At 37.6% G+C, this 15,072-nt stretch overlaps 1 protein-coding gene across 1 annotated transcript in view; it reads right to left on the bottom strand.

The window, feature by feature from the left end:
• Positions 1 to 9,332: 9,332 nt before the first annotated feature.
• LOC129232412 (ankyrin repeat domain-containing protein 23-like) overlaps positions 9,333 to 15,072 on the bottom strand; it is a 14,762-nt gene continuing 9,022 nt past the window's right edge. Inside the window, exon 2 of the mRNA XM_054866557.1 lies at positions 9,333 to 10,618. Within this exon, the coding sequence (XP_054722532.1) occupies positions 9,576 to 10,618 (1,043 nt within the window). The 3' untranslated portion in view covers positions 9,333 to 9,575. The remainder of the gene's footprint in view (positions 10,619 to 15,072) is intronic.

Genomic DNA, 15,072 nt, shown 5'->3' with positions numbered 1-15,072 from the left:
GAAGGATTCCTCGGACATCCCGCACTCGTCCGTACTAGAGATCCTAAATACGGAGAGACTGGACAACTTCGGAACGGCGGCCATCTTGTGTCCAAAGATGCTCGCTCCCCGTAGATCGTAATGCATCTTCCGCCCCAAATATCACTTTACATTGTACCGAAAAAATTATAAACTAGTTACGATACTATGAAATGCAAGGCGCAGATCACAAATATCTGTTTGTTTTCTATTTTTAGGAACGAGTTTTTGATAAAACGAGCTGATGTGTGAATCACGTGACTTCCTTTTACTCCAATTTAATGTCATTTCCCCGTTACTGGCAATTTTAATGTGATTCAAGAGTTTAACTCTCTAAATGTCACCAACAGTGGCCAAATTGAAATCAAATTTAAAAAAAAATAATAATTTGAATTTTGACATCTTGAATTCAAATTATGTTTTTCGCAATCACGAGTGTGTGTGTAGGCGTGTGTGTTTGTGTGTGGGGTATGTGTGTTTGTGTGTAGGGGTATGTGTATGTGTGCATAGGCATGTGTGTCTGTGTGCAGTCATGAGTGTGTGGGTAGTTGTGTATATGAATGTGTGTATGTGTGTGTGGGGGGGTATGTGTATGTGTGTGTAGGCATATGTGTTTGTGTCAGTGAGCAGGCATGAATGTGTGGGTAGTTGTGTGTATGTGTGTGTGCGTGCGTGTGTGTGTAGTTGTGTTTGTATGCGCGTGTGTGTAGGACATGGATGGAGACGGCTTTCGCTATAGGAGCAGCATCGTGAGGAGCCGGTCGACGGTGACAGGGTGCGGAGGGTGGCGGTGGGAAAATAAAAAGATAGGACATCGAAACAGTCAAATGAGAACAATAAGCAATCGTGATTGCTCAAAAAAATCGACAAGTTGGCGACAAAACTTGGCGACCAAAAGACTGGCGATATATCGCCAAGTGTCCGACAAATTATATCACCACTTGAGTTTACATCGAAATTAACAAAGATTTCCCTCCAAAAAGGAGCAAAAGACACCTTAGAAACGTCCGAATGCAACCAAAAGAGAAGGTGCACAACGAGACCGCACTTGGAGTCTGCGTACTAAATTTCAACTTTCTAGGACATACCGTTTTTGAGTTATGCGAGATACACATACGCACATACATATGTACACATGGACGTCACGAGAAAATTCGGTGTAATTAACTCGGGAATCATCATTATGGATATTTCACGTGTCTATACGTTCTTAGGCACTTATCCACGTGTGATCGAGTCGAAAAAAAAACTCAACATTCATTCGGGGGTGAGAAATGGAAATGAAGGTCGATTTTTGAGTGAAAATTTTTTCGCGAATACAATACTTCCTTTTTTGTAAAAGGAAGTAAAAAAGTTTACTTTGTAAGCACTATGAAGATGCGAAACGATTGGCGCCGGATTGCCGGACTTGGAACTCATTCCCTTTAACGAAAATACGAGGAGAAGAAAAATCAGTCTGTTCTCTGAAGATTTCATGTCCTATAGTATTCCTTGGGAAAGCAAAAAATTCACACAGCGCAGCATTTCGAACTGACAACACTTGGAGTAAACATGGCGGACAGCGGCGCGCCGTTGTCCAATCTCTCCGTATACAGGATCTCTAGTCCGTACGGCCCGTGAGCTTCGCTTTTTCCTCCCCCAAACCAGTTTTCGATCGTGAAGGCATCATAGACTAATAATAAGAGTATACCGAGCTTTCCCAGACTTGCTAATGAAAAAATTGGTTCATGGATACATCATGTGACTGGTGGAAGGCTTGGCGAAAACTTTGGCAGCATGGTTGCTAGATGGCAACATTATCTATAGTTTGGCACTCGACATGTATTTTAAGACGTAATGTATTTTCATTATAAATTTTTCCAGGTGCAGAGATTACTGTTTTTCTTTTAGTTATGCATTATTTTGACAATAGGAATTAGTTTTTGATCACAGTTTTCAGTAACTTTTATTTAATTTGAAACTGCTACGTCAGCGTTGGCGTGAACGTAATGGCGTAAACGTTTTTCGTTAACGCAAAAATGTACTAATCGGTATCTTAAATTGAGATTGTAAGTAAAAACCTTACCGTTTGCCGATTCTTTTTCGGCGCTTGCTTAGAGAGTTATTGAAATTGACTAAAGAAAATGCACAATACTATCTAAACGAAAAACTCACTATATTAACAAAATAATTACAACTTAGAGTAACAAATTTACAAATCGGACTCCATAAAAGATCATTCTTCGTGTTCCATCAAGTCTATTTATTTTATTTCTCATTTATTTTATTATCGTGTGCTACGATCAACGTCCGCTGTTGCTAGGATATCCACCTAGGTTTGGTTTATGAGCAGCAAAAGGGTTGCCATAGCTCGGTCGATTCTTATTATGGAAGGCATCGTACGGGACGAGATGCCAGATATCTGACGTCCGTCGGGTTGGGCGTCGCATTTCATTGGTCTCCGCGAGACGAGCGCGCTCTCTCTCTGTTGGACTCAGAGAGACGCAGTCTGAAAAACTATAGACCCTAATTCCCCTGTGCGGTGCATTATGGCGGTGTGCTAACAAAGAAAACTTTTTTTTTAAACCAAAAACTCGTTCCTAAAAATAGAAAACAAACAGATATTTGTGATCTGCACATTGCATTTCATAATATCATAACTAGTTTATAATTTTTTCGATACAATGTGGGGCAGAAGAAGTTCTTCTGCCCTTATATAGAAGTTTGGTAAGACCCCATTTGGAGTATGCTGTTCAGTTTTGGTCTCCTTATCTTAAGAAAGACATTAATGTATTGGAAAGGGCTCAAAGGCGGGCTACAAGGCTAATAAGTGGACTTTCTCACTTGGACTACGATTCCAGGTTTAGAAGGCTAAAAATGTAGTCTTGAATAGAGAAGAGACCGAGGGGACATGATTCAGCTGTTTAAATTTATTAAAACAAAAGATGTCACGGGGCTAAAGTTTAGCACTGAAAACAGGACGAGGGGTCATTGTTTTAGGCTATTTAAATCTCAGGCTAACATGGATATTAGGAAAAATTATTATTTTAGCAGGGTAGTGGAACCTTGGAACAGCTTACCGGAAGTGGTGGTCATGAGCAAAGGAGTAGACAGTTTTAGGAGGGCCATTCATCTTCACTGGGGATTGTAAATGAACTAGGACCAGTCTAGCTGGGCCCAGATCCTGTTGCTGGTCGTCACTTTTGTATTTGTATTTCATGTACTGCAGTGCATTGTTGGATAGGCCGAGGTAAGGCCCCCTATACATAGGAGTCGGCGCATCAGCTTAAGATCAGCCATTTTGGACCGGAGCGCGTGATCGAGTGGCTGTCTTTTGTGGCGAGTCATAGCGTTTGGTGATTGTTCACTGCGAGCAATTACTAGCGCTGCACACACACACACGTGAATAGTTTATTAAATAAAATGTTATTTACGGCAAATTTGGCGAAACACGGAACTTTGTTGTGGTAACCGAGACTCCGCAACAATGAAAAATCCGATCCGCCTATCTACAGGGTGCTCCGTTTTAAACTGCGAGAACTTTATTTTCGCAACGGTTAGTCCTAGATGGATACTTCCAGTTGGCGATTCCAGCGGTCCAAGACGCCCTCTTCTGGCGTCACGATTTACCAAAATACCCCTGAAGCCGCTGTTCCTCTGAATAGCATTCGCATGTTATAAAAAACATGGAATAAGATCAACTTAAGTTCAGCAATGGCCCGGCCGCATATAAGCTACCTTTACTCCTGTTCGGGCATAGGAATATTTCAGGCCCTCTCATTGGCTGATTCGAGTGTCAATCAAAGTTTCAAATTGTGACGTACTGTAATGTTGCTAGTTGTCTCTCGAAATGTTTCCTGTTTGTAATCTGCTAAATACGAATAAGTATTTGCAAATGAGGTCTTTGATTGAATGTTGCTGACAAAAACAGCATTATTATTTCCAATCAATTTCATCCTTTGCAAAACAAATGAAAGCTGCCTTTGAGAAACTATGATTCGAAATAAAAATTGGTGGCGCCATCTTTAAGCGAGAAATGCAAGTTTTACGACATCGTTTTAATTTAAATTAAAGTTATTTTTTTAAATAATTCTCGTGGTAAATTGATTTGTTGATGGAAAAGCGAATTCTGCATTTTTTCATATTCTTAATGATAGTTTAATGCAATTTAAACAACTCTCCTTAAAGAAATGAATACCATTTATTTTAATAATAAATACTTCTAGTGAATAATTTTCTCTAAAATAATTTTCTCTTGTGCCAGTTTATTTCTTGCTAATTTTTATTGAATATTAGTTAGCATCCGAGAATAAGACTTACTATTGAATATTGAGTGAGTCTGGCGAACATATCCTTCTTGTCCTTGACTAATTTCATAACTCATAAAATAAAATAATGCTCTGCTTTAAAAAAAATGTAAAATATTTAATTAAACGAATAAATAGCTTTATTTTTAAGCAAAACATGCGCAAGGATAAGGATTTGAACCTCTGGAGTTCCATTTCGTATTCGTCGATTCTCCAAATTCCACAGCCCCTTTAGTACAATCTTCTAAATTGAAAAACATTGCTCTGTAAAAGACAGTGCTCAATGATTCACTAATTACTTCAATTATGAATGAAAGTGGAAGAATATCTTCTTTTTTTTAAATACAGACATCTCAATTGTTTTAGCATTTTATAAAAGAGTACGCATCGACTATTTATAGTTTAATTCAGGATTATCAATTTAACCAGTGAAGACACACATAAAGCAACTCAACCAATGAACGGTAAGATATACAAAATATAGACAAAAAAATTGATTAACGCAAAAAATTGACAACCTGTTAAAGAGCTTTATAAAGCTTTTGACCAATATCGATATCATATTTTGTTGGGCTGAATTTAACCAATAGTAGTGCGTGAACAGCTGATTCTTTTAAACATAATTTTTAAAGTCGAGGATTAGTTTTTTTTTTTTTTTTTTTTTTTTTTTAAGAAGGAAATTCTTTCGAAACAAAAAGGAATTTTTTCCAGACGCACTAACTACTCAATTAAAGGTCTTATTCTCGAATGCTAACTCATATTCAATAGAAATTAGCTAAAAATAAACTGGCACAAGAGCAAATTATATTAGATATTAGCATGTATAAATTTTTTCGCAATAAATATTTGTTACTAACTTAAATGTTAATCATTGCTTTACGAACAGCTGTTTAAATTGCATTAAATATCATTAAGAATATGAAAAACTGCGGAATTCGCTTTTTAATTGGCAAAATAATTTACCGTGGGAATTATTTAAAAAATTGCTCAATTTAAATTAAAACGTCGCAAAACATGCATTTTTCGCTTAAAGATGGTGCCACGTATTTTTGTTTCGAATCATAGTTTCTCGAAGGCAGCTTTCATTTGTTTTGCAAAGGATGAAATTGATTGGAGATAAAATGTTGTTTTTGTCAGCAACATCCAATTAAAGAGCTCATTTGCAAATGCTTAATCGTATTTAGCAGATTACAAACAAGAAGCAGACTGCGAAAGATGACTAGCAAGTCATCGCAGTGTCGTCACAGCTTTGATTGACACTCGAATAAGCCAATGAGAGGGCCTGAAATTTTCCTATGCCTGAACAGGAGTAAAGGTAGCTTATATACGGCCGGGCCATAAGGTTCAACTTCCATTACAAATACTCAACTCATAATAGGAAGAAATAACGTTGTAAATAATACAAAAATCAGCCAAAAAGTACAGAAACATAACATTTTATATTTTGTAACTTCAAGTTGTGGTACTTACTTATATTGTTGTGTATTACGATGTTTCAATGTGCTGAATCCAATTTATCAATGGCGATGGTTTTTCATAAAGCCGCCATACAAATACAAAATGGAAAGCGTCATCACGATCACGTGACATCCGGTTCCGGAATGTGTTTGGAGGTTAAAGTTATACAGATTTACGTCGAAATATATTGGTCAAAAAACGTTTTCGATGTTTGCAATTTTCTCTATTTTGCTTCTTATTTCTATACAAATAAAAATATCGCTGTATTTTCGTATTATAAAATGATACATTGATTTAAAACATCAAAATAAACAGTAAAAACATCGCCTCCTATAGTTAATTGGAGTTGCGAATTTATTTTCCTCGTTTAATTTTAAACAGCTTAAATAATGTCGAAGCAAAAACATATTTTGACATAGATCTATGTTTAGAAAACCATATTGAGATTATTTTATAGATTGACGTCAAAGTTCGTCGGTGTCACAATATTTTCTTTTGACATGATACGACGTTTTTCGATGTTCGCAAAAATTTTTCTATTTTTCTCCTAAATTGCATATTCATTACAAAAATAAACGCTTTAAATTATGGTTAACTAGTTAAAAAAAGACAAAACAAGGAATAAAAACAATTTTTTTATGTAGTAATACCGATGAAAAAATATACTTCGACATAGTTCTATATTTTAAGAACCGTTTCCGTTATCAATCGGGATTCAAAACGTCGATCTGTATTTTGTGCTACTAGGGAGTGCAACGCCACGTGCTGCGTGGAACTCCTGGACGGACTGTATCGAAGGTCGAAGGAGGAAGATAACATGCCAGCAATGCAAGGGACGCTGGGTATAAAGAACTGTGCGCATGCGCAAGTATCAACGAAGGTCCACCTGTTCTATTGTGTACTAATTACCTTGACGACGACAGCATGAAATCAATACCATCTTGACGGCGCCAACATGTATGCAATGCTGATATTGTAAGGTTATATCAATATTGGTATTTTGAGATGAATGCAATGTTGCATACGTGTTGTTATTCCAATATTGCTTTTTAATCTGTATGCAGTATGAAACACGTCAATATTGACGCTGTCAGTATATCAAGATCTGTCAAGGTTGATGCAAGAAATTTTGCTAGTAGGGTTAAAACATCATTTTAAATTTATTTTAAATGTTTTGAAAAGTTCCAAACAAAATTTTATTAAAATAAAATTAAATCCTTCCCCCTCCTCCAAAACCAGGCGGAGCAAAGCCCGAAATGGGAAGAGTGGGCACCGAGCATTTTGGGTGCTTAGAACATTGAGCACAATGTGCTCGGCGCCCAATCTTCCTAGACCATGATTTAGTATACTGAAATAGTATCGACTCTGTAATGGATATGTTTGTATTTTAATATCAAACAGATGATGAGACTTGGTATTAGTTGAAATTGGTTTAAAAGCTACACTATTGCATGATTAAAACTCGTTGCTTTGGGTATCACTAGCATTTTCAATCGATATGACTGAAACATATGGAGATTTGTCTTTTTTTAGATAAAAAATTTAATGCAACACATATCATGGGACAATTATTTCTTGCCTAAAATTAAATGAAACAAATTTTATTAACTGCTCAATTTTATTAATGTTTTCCTCTATGCGAATGGGATAGTAATGACAAGAATAATAATAATGAAAAAAGAGTGGATTTGCGTGTTATTCTACTGGCCTTTCATATTAAATTAGGTGTTTTTAAGTACATTGTAACACTAGTGCTTAATTTGAATGCATAAAACCAGAATTTCTACGTATACTATTAAAGTAAAGTTAAAAATCGCATCTTTGGTGAGCATTCTCAAAGTGAATTAACTCTTGCTGATTAATGCTATACACTTAAGAGGGATGTTCCTGATGCCTGATGCAGAAAGAGAAGAACAATGGCTAAGTTTTTGATCATTATTTTAGAGTTAGTCATACATGTGAATTTGCGCATTTCTTTAAAACTTCTGCCTAGTGTTACACAAAATCTGTGGGTGATGGTGAAAAACTCTTTGCATATTTGAATTCAGCGCATCATTTTACCTGAAGATCAGGTCCGTATAACAAAAAAAAAAGTTGTTTTTTTTCTACACTAGTAATATTAATTTTCAATTTTGTTTTATATACCTACGATAAATCTTTACTTTTGATACTGAAACGAACATTGCTTATTTGTTTTAATTGTATTTGTGGAATAAAACCTGCTGACAAAACTATTCTGAATGTACCATTTCGTCCCATGGAAAGGACTTTTAATCAGTGATGTTCCCATCTATTTTTCTGAGGGTATACTTCCAGTAATCCATTGCGCACAATTTGTGTATGTGATCATACACATAGTATGTCATAATATGAAAGTTTATGAAGTTTCAGGGTGTATGCCGTGTCTAAAAAATGTTTGAGAGTATACAGCGTATATGGAGATGGGAACACCACTGCTTTTAATATCAATTTGTGAGCAAATTTTTGAAAAGATTGTAAGGTATGATTTTTTCCCAGGACCCCAGATAAAACGACTTGCTGATCCCTAAATGAGTTCATAGATGACTGAATGTTGCCCTCAAAGATTCATCTTAATTCATGGGGTATAGCACTAATCAGAATAAATTTAAGACCTTACTTTTTCTATTTTATTTTTATTTCTGATTGTAAAATATAACTAAAAGCTACAAAGTTAAAAAAGTATTCATTTTCAGTAAAAAAAAAATAACCCCTTCTATTTAGCATTTTTGTGTTTCACAGTAGATGTTAAACGAGCTCTTTTCTATATGCACCCTTCGATTTCGAGTACAAAACTGAAAGGAAAAGTATGACTCACAGAATTTTTTTTTCTCAGCTTAAAAAAACTTACAGGTTTTACATGAACTGTAATGTTTTCTGTCGCAGTTAATCTTCAAATTTACAGAGCTCAAATGTTTTTTATTTCTCAATCCAAGTATAAACATAAGCAATGTTGGGAAATGTAAATGATTGCACTCATATGATTCTTCATTAAAAGTGATTCTTCGCAGCTCCGAGTTTTCTTTTTGGCTAAATGGATGCATGCTTCTTAACATCATTGTTTACATACATTATGCATTAAATTATAAGCTCATTTTTGTCATTTCCCAGTAATAAATAGACTTCAGTTGCAAAAGCTGCAAGTACAAACCCAAAATAAAAAAAATTGTATTTTTAAATATGTACCTCAGAGCAATAACGCCGTAAGTCCAAAAAATGCGATTTTCAATTTTTTTTTTTGGGGGGGGGAATTGTAAGCAGAATAATATTCCGGGGAAGATTTTGATCATTGGGAATCTGGCGATCTTTCTTCATTGGCGTCCATTCTCAGTTCCACTGCCAGCGCGAGAGGCATCTTACCAAAAAAAAAAAATATTTACCCCGAAAATGAGACCACTGCACCAGATCCCAAATTATCGGAATAGCCCCCGATGACGCATCGAGCCATGTGGATGTCTTTCTCAGTTTTTAAGCAGGGTTAAAATTTTCGGCTCACTTTATTTCTTTCGTGCCAATAGGGTACAATAAAAGAGAATTTATCAATGGCTTGAATATTCCTTTTATTACGTGATTCATACACACAAAGCATTTCACACATGATGTACAAAGCTATTTAAAAGGTGTCTCAGAATAATCATCTTGACAAGACAAACTGGTTTGTTTACGAAAACAGCAGATAAAGCTCAGTCAACTATCTCGGGCACACTCAAAAACAAAAGATTCATACAGTTCAAGTACTGATCTTTATTTTCTTTTTCGCCAGGGACTAGAGCTCTGCGGCCCGGGCGAAGTTCCTCAGGTCGTCGTCCGCCAGGCACGCGAGGAGGACGTCGGTGCAGGTGGTGGGCAGGGGCGGGCAGAGGAGGGGGAAGCAGCGCAGGAAGCGGTCCTCCAGGGCCCTCCTCTCCCGGACCTCCCCCAGCCGGACGAGGAGGAGGTGAGGCGTTGGGCCAGGCGGGAGGGGTGTCGGTGGGCGAGGTCGCGGAGGGAGAGGCGGGACCCCTCCACCAGGGCCTCCCTCATCTCGGCCTCGCACTCGGAGAGCAGCCGGACGCCGCGCTCCTTTTGCTCCTGTGGGAGCCCCATCTCCTCCCAATGTACCTCGATATTCCTCCAGGCGTGGGTCGCCAGAAGCACCCTCGCCACATCGTCTTGTCTACACCACAGGGCCAAGTACAGGGGACAGTGTCCATCTCTATCTTTAAGCTTCAAACGCGCACCCCTCGACAGCAAAGATTGAACTATCCGCGGGAGACCTTCTCTCACAGCGTAGTGCAGGGGGGTGCGGCCTTCCATGTCCGGCCCGTCGCATTCGGCGGCGGCCTCCAGCAGCACCTCCGCCGCGGCCTCCATCCTAGAGATCACGGCAAAATGGAGGGGCGTGCTTTCACTTCTGTCTTTCGCACTTGCATTCGCCCCTCCCGCGAGCAGGATACGGACGACATTCACGAACCCACACTCGGCAGCGAGATGCAGAGGGGTGCGCTTGTAGAAATCCACCACATCCGTGATGCAGTCCGCGTCCGCTAGCAGCTCCGCCGCGGCCTCCTTCTCATACAACAGGGCCAGGTGGAGGGGCGTCATTCCATTCAGATCCCTCGCCCTCGTGTTCCATCCTCCTTCCAGCAGCTCCCTGATCCTCTGCGTGTCTCCGCTCAATGCCGCACGATGCAACGCGGTCCGCCTGAACCAATCCGTCTCCGACGCAGCTCCGTCCTCCGGCCGGCGTCTCCTGGAAGAGAGAGACAGATTCACGTTCTGTGCAAACTGAAAGCGGGAGGAATTTCGATCACTTTCCCACTTCTGCTCCCATGAAAACTTTTTGAATGAAATCTGGACTAGAAAACCTCCAAAGTGAAAGATTACTGTCAAATCTAAGCATATTTAGCTTGATGCAGGTACGGGACATTTGGATTCAATGTCCTAAATTCTTACTCCATCACGAATTTTACTGGATTGGAGTTTGAGAGACAGCACACGATTTCCACCAAACTATATTTATTACTAGTGGTACCCGCACGGCTTTGCCCGTAATAGAAAAATTGGAAGGTCCTTTGGTTCGCCTGTATATTTACAAACAATGTATGGTGAATTTTCTCGCCAATTGGCTCGTGCCCGTGTTACGGTTCCACGTTATGATCATTTCGCATTTCGCCCATTGGCTCGTGCCCATGTGACGGTTCCACGTTATGCTAATTTCGTCATTGACTCGTCCATCTTCTGATAATTTTGTTCTTAAAATTGGAATAGGAAAAGAATCACGTCGAATTTTCGAAAAATCGCTTCGAGGTGCACACCCCCATGCTGCAAACTAATTTTGTGTCAAATTTCATGAAAATCGGCTTAACGGTCTAGGCGCTATGCGAGTCACAGGGATCCAAACATCCATACAGAAAGACTTTCAGCTTTATTATTAGTAAAGAAGAAAAGAAAAGAAGAAAGATAAAGAAGTAAAGAAGAGAAGAAAGATAATTAAGTAAAGAAGAGAAAGATAATTTTCAGAACAAATTCTTTCCCATTTTATTAAATTTCTGTGAAAAATGGGCTTAAAATTAGAATAGAAAAAGAACAAAATCGAATTTTCGAAACATCGCTTCGAGGTGCACACCCCCCTGCTACATACTAACTTTGTGCCAAATTTCATGAAAATCGGCCGAACGGTCTAGGCGCTATGCGCGTCACAGACATCCTACAGACATCCTCCGGACAGAGAGACTTTTAGCTTTATTATTAGTAAAGATGAGCATATTGAAAACATCGTTACAGTTTACACGTGCTCGTGTGGGAAAGTGAAGCAAAAGTCCCTGACCGCCACAACAGCTTTACACATTGGACAACACTCTGTTGCCACACCAAGAGCAATGGGGGTAAAAAATGGAAACAAGGTTCATTTGCATAAACATTAATGATTTAACGACGTCGGTCACTAAACATGAACACAAAACATGGAGAATATTCTATTTAAATTATCTACTTTCAGTTTCAACAACAACAATGATTTATAAGTTGAAACTGGGGTTGTTTATACGCAGATATATTTTTCGTTTAAAGTTTGTGCCCTACGATACGATCTGGGGCTCTGCTCTTTTAGTATTTCATTGAATGTGCAGAACTACTGGTATACAACCTACATGAAAGTAGAAAGGTTTTAAAAATTAGTTTTAAATGCATTTAATTTGTTTTTGAGGAAATGATTTGTGAAAAAGCTCGATTCCTTATTCTGAAACAGCATTTTGTAAAAATGAATAAAGATGCAATGTTTTACTAAAAACAACTGTAGAGCCGGATATCCGAATCCGGCAGACAAAGCGCAGGATGTCCGGTATCATCGCTATCCGGCGCATCCCTAGTACGCATGCGAAGAAAACTGCATCGATGAACTGTTTTCCAAACATTATAAGAACACTTTAATGTATGAGATCTTCACCTCTTTCTACCCACTAGTGTTTGCCCACTGGTCGAAATTCGACCCTGTTCACGAATGAATATTTGAGAAACCTTGTATGAATTTAACTATTCCCAACATTTTTATTTCTACTTTTACTTTCGTTTACTGCATATCCGAAAACAGACAATTTTTATACGTACACGCAATGACGAAAGGTAATTTTTTCCAATTTTGCTTTTTGTCCGTCAATCTCAAAATATATCGATGAGAGGGGTTATTTCGGTAATGGTGTCGTTTTCGAAACTTTTAAAGTGTTTTTTCTCAAAAAGCAAGTTTAGAAACATGGATTTTAACCATTTTTTTAAAAAGTTTTTAAAAATTTAATATTTTTTAGCAATTATTTTAGTTGGTGCGCAGATTGAAATTCAGTTTTTACGCTTCTGCACATGGCATCAAAAGTGATGAAATGCCATTCGCTGATGCCATTAGCGCACGGCGCAAATGGTCACAGCGTGGAAAGGCGGGTCGACAGCAGAGCGTAAACATTAAGCACGGCAATGGAGTAGCGCGCCAAAGTACATCCCTTGTAACGTCATAAAGATCACGCTTTATTTCCAAAATTGAACGTTTGAAATATTAATAAAAAAATAACCGTCGAGAAAACAAAAGTTTTTTCTGGCCCCATGTTATTTCTTTTACTTTATTCTATCAATTTCAGTGACTAAAAGTAGTACTTTTGACTGAAGAAAACAGCCCCATTGGGAAGTGGTCGTCCAATTCCTGGCTTGATTCATTTTATTTTGGATACCGTGTTGCTTTGTGCCAACCCTATGCAAATAGATTCTTCCCGACTCTTTGTTTACGTATGCAAAGGAAAAAAAAATTTTGCGCTGGCATTGGAAACAAAAAAATGGCCGTCAATGGGTAAAAATCGTTAATAATACAATTTTGGAAATTTTCCCGTATGAAATGAAGCATCAAAACTCAGTTTATACGAAAAACTTCTGTGTGAACAATATTACTTATAAAACGTCTACTATTACTGAGTAAGTAGCTTCTTTGTCGTTAGAAATATAAATTTCCAAGTAACAAATGAACGAACTCTACTCGTGGCAACTGTTCATTCAAAAACACTGGACATGATAATAATAGTGCAATTTTATTAAAAAAAAATGGCTTTTGTGATATGTTTACGGTTTAGGAAATAACTGACTAATGCACTTTTAGAAATTTTTGACCCCTCTCCCCTTTGTCACAAAGTTTCACACTTCACCATGCTCCCTGTTTCCTTTGCCACATGTCATACTCTTTTTAATAAACTTTCTTATCAAAAAAAAAAAAAGCTTGATGTCACATTTTCTCCATTGTATGTCCCTCTTGTCATTTCTGTCCTCTCCCTTGTCACAAACTTTTACTATTTCGTGAACCCCACCTTAAAGTGGGACTACATTCTTGGACAGCCCCTGTTTTGTGGTAACCGCATGCAAATATATATTTCCCTACTCTTTGTTTACGTATGCAAAGAAAAAACATTTCTCGCGCTGCAATCGGTGCCAAAAATTTGACGCCGATAAATGAAGAGCGCCCATTTCCCAATTATCAAAATCTTCCCGAATGAAATGATGCTGCAAAACTGAGACTTTACGTAAAACTTCTTCATGAACAATATTTCTTCAAAAAAGTTTAATACTATTGTGTAAGTTGCCTTGACCTCTTCCATTAGAAATATAAAATTTCAAACTGACAACTGAACGAATGATACTTGCTACATTAAAAATTGTCCATTCAAAAACACTGGACATGATAATAATAGTGCAATTTTATAAAAAAAAAATGGCTTTTGTGATATGTTTACGGTTTAGGAAATTTCTGACTAATGCACTTTTGAAAATTTTTGACCCCTCTCCATTTCGTCACTAAGTTTCAATGAACTTTAAATTAATAAGTTTTAATAAATTTTCTTATCAAAAAAAAAAGGCTTGATGTCACATTTTCTCCATTGTATGTCCCTCATGTCATTCAGGACGTGTGACCCAAACAGCATGAAAAATACTGAAATTGCTTGGCTGTGCGAACTAACACAACACTGTTAGTATATTTTACTACAACTGAAAGCTCTCCCATGTATTTTTGTGTCAGCAAACTAGACTATTTTAATTCGATGCATGCAATTAACTGGAACATGTTGAATTTAACTTCGAATGCTCCTTCCTTTATTATACGTCCAGTATTTTGCTGTCTCAAAAAATACTGATTTCAGTAAAATTACTGAAAAATCACATGTCTGGTCATTTATTTCCTCCCCCCTTGTCACGAATGGTTAATTTAATGAACCCCACCTTAAAAAGGGACTTTATTCGTAGTCAGTTCCTCGCAATTAGACATTTCTCTACTCTTTTTTTTACGAATGAAAAAGAAAAATATTTTTCGCGCTGGCATTTTGGTGCCAAAAATTTTACACCAATGGATAAAGTTCGCCCATTTCACGATTATGGAAGTCTTCCTGAATGAAATGATGCCGTAAAACTCCTTTAATACATAAAACTTCTGTATAAGCAATATTCTTTGTAAAAGTAGGCAGAAATACAAAATTTTCAACAGTCAAATGAACGAATTCTACTCGCGGCAACAGAATTGTCCATGCGAAAGCATTGGACGTCGTAATTAATACGCCAATTTTATCAAAAGTTTCACCTTGAGATTTGTTGCTGGCGATAGCAAATGCAGGTATTATTTTGAGAAGATAATTTCGTCGAAACTGAAAGTCCTCCCTCCCTCACTGCGTAAAATGATTGATTTAAATATTAAAATCTCGAAAACATAACCAAAATGAAAATATTTTTAATGCCCATAGTTGCCCAAAAAGCCTCAATAATTTTTAAAAAAAATGCAAGAGTTGCATTT

This window comes from Uloborus diversus, unplaced genomic scaffold (genome assembly GCF_026930045.1).
Source record: "Uloborus diversus isolate 005 unplaced genomic scaffold, Udiv.v.3.1 scaffold_12, whole genome shotgun sequence".
Classification (NCBI taxonomy): Eukaryota; Metazoa; Arthropoda; class Arachnida; order Araneae; family Uloboridae; genus Uloborus; species Uloborus diversus.
The sequence above is the reverse complement of the archived record's forward strand: the minus strand, read 5'-3'. Positions and strand labels throughout refer to the sequence as shown.